General features: G+C 37.3%; 1 protein-coding gene across 1 annotated transcript; it reads right to left on the reverse strand.

The window, feature by feature from the left end:
• Positions 1 to 1,257: 1,257 nt before the first annotated feature.
• Positions 1,258 to 2,701, reverse strand: LOC103839908 (zinc finger A20 and AN1 domain-containing stress-associated protein 7). Its single transcript, XM_009116393.1, has 2 exons — positions 2,444 to 2,701; positions 1,258 to 2,001 (listed from the first exon to the last, which is right to left on the reverse strand). The coding sequence occupies exon 2, from the start codon at positions 1,957 to 1,959 to the stop codon at positions 1,432 to 1,434; it is 528 nt and encodes a 175-aa protein (XP_009114641.1). The 5' UTR covers positions 1,960 to 2,001; positions 2,444 to 2,701; the 3' UTR covers positions 1,258 to 1,431.
• Between the last annotated feature and the right edge of the window lie 800 nt (positions 2,702 to 3,501).

A 3,501-nucleotide genomic window follows, 5' to 3' on the forward strand; every position in this document is an offset into this window, starting at 1 on the left:
AAAAAGAAGAACCACAACGGATTGGAGTGGTGGTGACGACAGCGGTGCCGGTGACGATAGGAATAACGGTGGAAATATGGTTTTGTGGGTTTTTCCTTATGAGAGACTATGCCAAAGAAAAAATAATTAAAGGTATCAACCAAGATGTCCATGTCCACAAGTAATCTCCACAAGTAATCTGTAATTTTATTATCCACGTTTTGATATCCACGTCCACATTTAATTTTGTTTATATGTTGATATATATAAAATATATATATGAATATGGATCTTAAAAGATAGAGAATTTTATATATAACTTATTGTGATAATTATTTTTATTTAATATATTTTAGAATTTGAGATAACAGTAATTGAAAACATTGGTGGAATAAGAAAAAAAATAAAGTGAAATAAGAAGAGTAGAAATTCTTGTGATGAGAAAAAAAGCTTATGACAATCTATTCTTTTTAGTTTAAGGTCATAAGAGTCTTTTATACAAGGAAAAGTGTGTCTCAAGTGGTATGTGTCTTGATGTGTAATTATAAAGTGAGAAAGTGTCTCTAGGTGTAAACTCGTCCTCCTATAGTGGAGGCTAAACTGTTTATTTTGCAATGCAATCATAGTTTGACCAAAAAAAGAAGAAGACAAAGAAGAAGAGAAAAAATGATTTAGGGTTAAAAAATGGGTTGAGTTTTGGTTCATATTTTTGATCGGATTTTGGTTTGGATTTTTAGATAATCTGGTTAGTTAGTAGGTCTGGTTGAATTTCAAGAGATCTCTAAATTCTAGGCCTTCACTTTTTTTTTGAGTCAGAAGGCAGTAGATAACAATTCTATAGTACACCGGCATAACAGTACCTAGCTTTGGATAAAAATCTTGTTTATCACCCATTAACCTTCTTCTGGACATTTTCTTTCACGTAGATGGACATGTTTTTTTTTTTCCAGCCAAACTGTTCAAACAGATCCAAATATTTTTCACCACCACCGATATTTGGTATACCAACTCTCCAGTAAGATGGTAAAACTTTTCTCGAAATGTAATAGTGGATTCAGTAGACATAAATGAAGTGATCTCAAAAATATATTTCCATTTTCCAAATTGTATCGTCTTTCCAACACAGGTCACAGCTGTTATCTGATGGCTCACACCGACACAATACATCAAACTGATTGAGACCCCATTTTATCTAGTAAATGGTATTCGACCACGAAGGCACTAATCTCTTAACTCATCTATATCAACCTGCGAATCAAAACATAACCAAGAAGCAAATTTTGAGAAGCAGAGAGAGACTCCATTTCAATATACTTAAAAAGCACTAAAAAGGATTCATGAGAAAACCAATAGCAGCAATTTTCATTTTGATTCATAGAAACCCAACATGGAACATGACCACATCACATCAACATTCTCGGAATAAACTGAAAGATAACAGATCACATCAAATCAAATCCTCTGGACTTTATCCGCCTTGACCACAGGATTCGCCTTTGCGATTGCACCGCGTCCAACCTCTTTGAAATCGAAGCTACACTCATGCTTCTCCGGGTACCTATGGCTCCCGCAAAACGTGCTACCACACTTGCACTTGAACCCCATAACTCCAACCTTCTTGTTACAGCTGAAACACCTGTTCGGCCGTGCGGGTTTCGAAGGCTCTCCCTCGTCCTGTCCCGTAGCTACAGGAGGAACAGAAGACGTTTCAGCAATCACAACGGTTTCCACCGAGGCTGGTTTGGTCTCCAGAGGCTGTTTTGGCTCTGGTGCGGTGATGAGACTGCACGATGGAAGCTTAAGTGATTTCTCCACCGCAGCTTTTGCTACTGCGGTTTGATCCTCCTCGGCTCGGAGGCTTCGGTAACATTTGGAACAGAGGTTCATGTTGGAGGGTGACCCGAAGAATCCGCACCCGTTGTCGCAGAGCTTTGGCTCTGTTGGTGGGAAGCTCGTGCTGTTGTTTTGCTCAGAGCTCATTGTTGTTGTTGTTGTTGTCTTTTAGAATCCTGTCTTCTTCACCTTCATTAAACAAAGAACAAAAACAAAAATTAACTTCTGACAACAACAGAAGAATGTTATTTTGTCTCAATTCGATTCAACCCAGCTCCAAATTAATCATTTTGAATCAATTCGATTAAGCCCAGATTAGATATAATCAAATTGACTTGATTCCATTTCAACCAAACTTCCATATAATCAGATCGATTTAATTCGATTCAACCCAGCTCCGATTCAATTCGATTAACACAACTTCTATAATTAATTTGATTCGATTCGATTCAACCTAGCTTCTATTTCTAGGGAAAAAAAAACACGAAAGTTTCAAGCTTTCAATCGTTAGGAAATGACCCAAACACCAAGAAGCATTTCTACGCATGACCTAAGACAGTTTTATCCCAAAACATGTTCAGATCTGTCGAAGAACAAACAAAACAGATCTAAAAAGAGAAAGTTTACGTACCAGAAACGGTCAGATCAAAACGAGAATTTTCCTGCGATCTTCAAAGCTTGAGGATGAAATTTCACAAAAAGCTGTTTTCTGATCTTCCCGAGAAGAAGATGAGAGAGAGAGAGAGACGGGATTCTTCCTTTTGGATTCTAGAGAGATTTGTTGTTAGAACAAATCCCTTAATTTAGGTTACACGGAAGAAAAGATAACCAAACACGCAACTTGGTTTGATTAGAATAATGTTTCGTTTATATAATTTGGGTACGAGACACGGTTATGTCGGTCTTGGGTTTCATTTTTTGACGTCAGTCTTGGCGTGCTTTTGAATCGTTATTTACCCGTTGGATCTGTACGCCGACTTTAATCAAACGGTTAGCCTTGGTCAGGATATAAGCGTAATTACCGATCCATTTTGAGGTTAGAAAGTAAACTTATCTTTTCCCATTTTCCCCGCAATCCACAGTTTCTACTCTCTTCGAAATATTTTCTCATAGAAGAAACTTACTATCTTGTTCTATAGAAACATTAGTTTCAATCTTTCTTTTATAAAAAATAATAGTTTTAGATTTAATTATTCACATTAAGATTTATATTCCCACGGTTATAAGGTGTGAAATCTAAAAACCCATATAGACTATAATTATAATCGGTTTTAGGCATGGCATTTATAATCGAAACCGAAAAACCGACCTGAATTGACCCGAAATACCCGGTCTGATTGAATTTCGGTTATGCCTTAATAACCGATCGGTTCGTATATGATTTGTGATCGGTTTCCGGGTCGAGTCGGTTAATAACCGAAACCGAAAGACAACCCGAACAGATCCGACTTTGTCTCGGGAACTCATATAACCTCTCGAAGAAATCAAGAATTCAAGACTTCAAGTCTTCGAGACATTGATTCGTAGCTCGTGCATCGTAGAGTAGACAAACCTAAACGACTAAAGTAACTATTCGACTCTTCGGTTTCACCAGAATCATCCTAAAAGAGCTTTGCCCAAGTCGAAAATCTGGAAACCCTAAACCTAAAACTTTAAAACGGTCCTCACTCTCCTCCTTCTGTCTCTTCG

The sequence above is a fragment of the Brassica rapa genome, chromosome A09 (assembly GCF_000309985.2).
Source record: "Brassica rapa cultivar Chiifu-401-42 chromosome A09, CAAS_Brap_v3.01, whole genome shotgun sequence".
Classification (NCBI taxonomy): domain Eukaryota; kingdom Viridiplantae; phylum Streptophyta; class Magnoliopsida; order Brassicales; family Brassicaceae; genus Brassica; species Brassica rapa.

Bases quoted from the DNA above. Each gene is read 5' to 3' on its own strand.
- LOC103839908 (XM_009116393.1), bottom strand. From the start codon at position 1,959: ATGAGCTCTGAGCAAAACAACAGCACGAGCTTCCCACCAACAGAGCCA.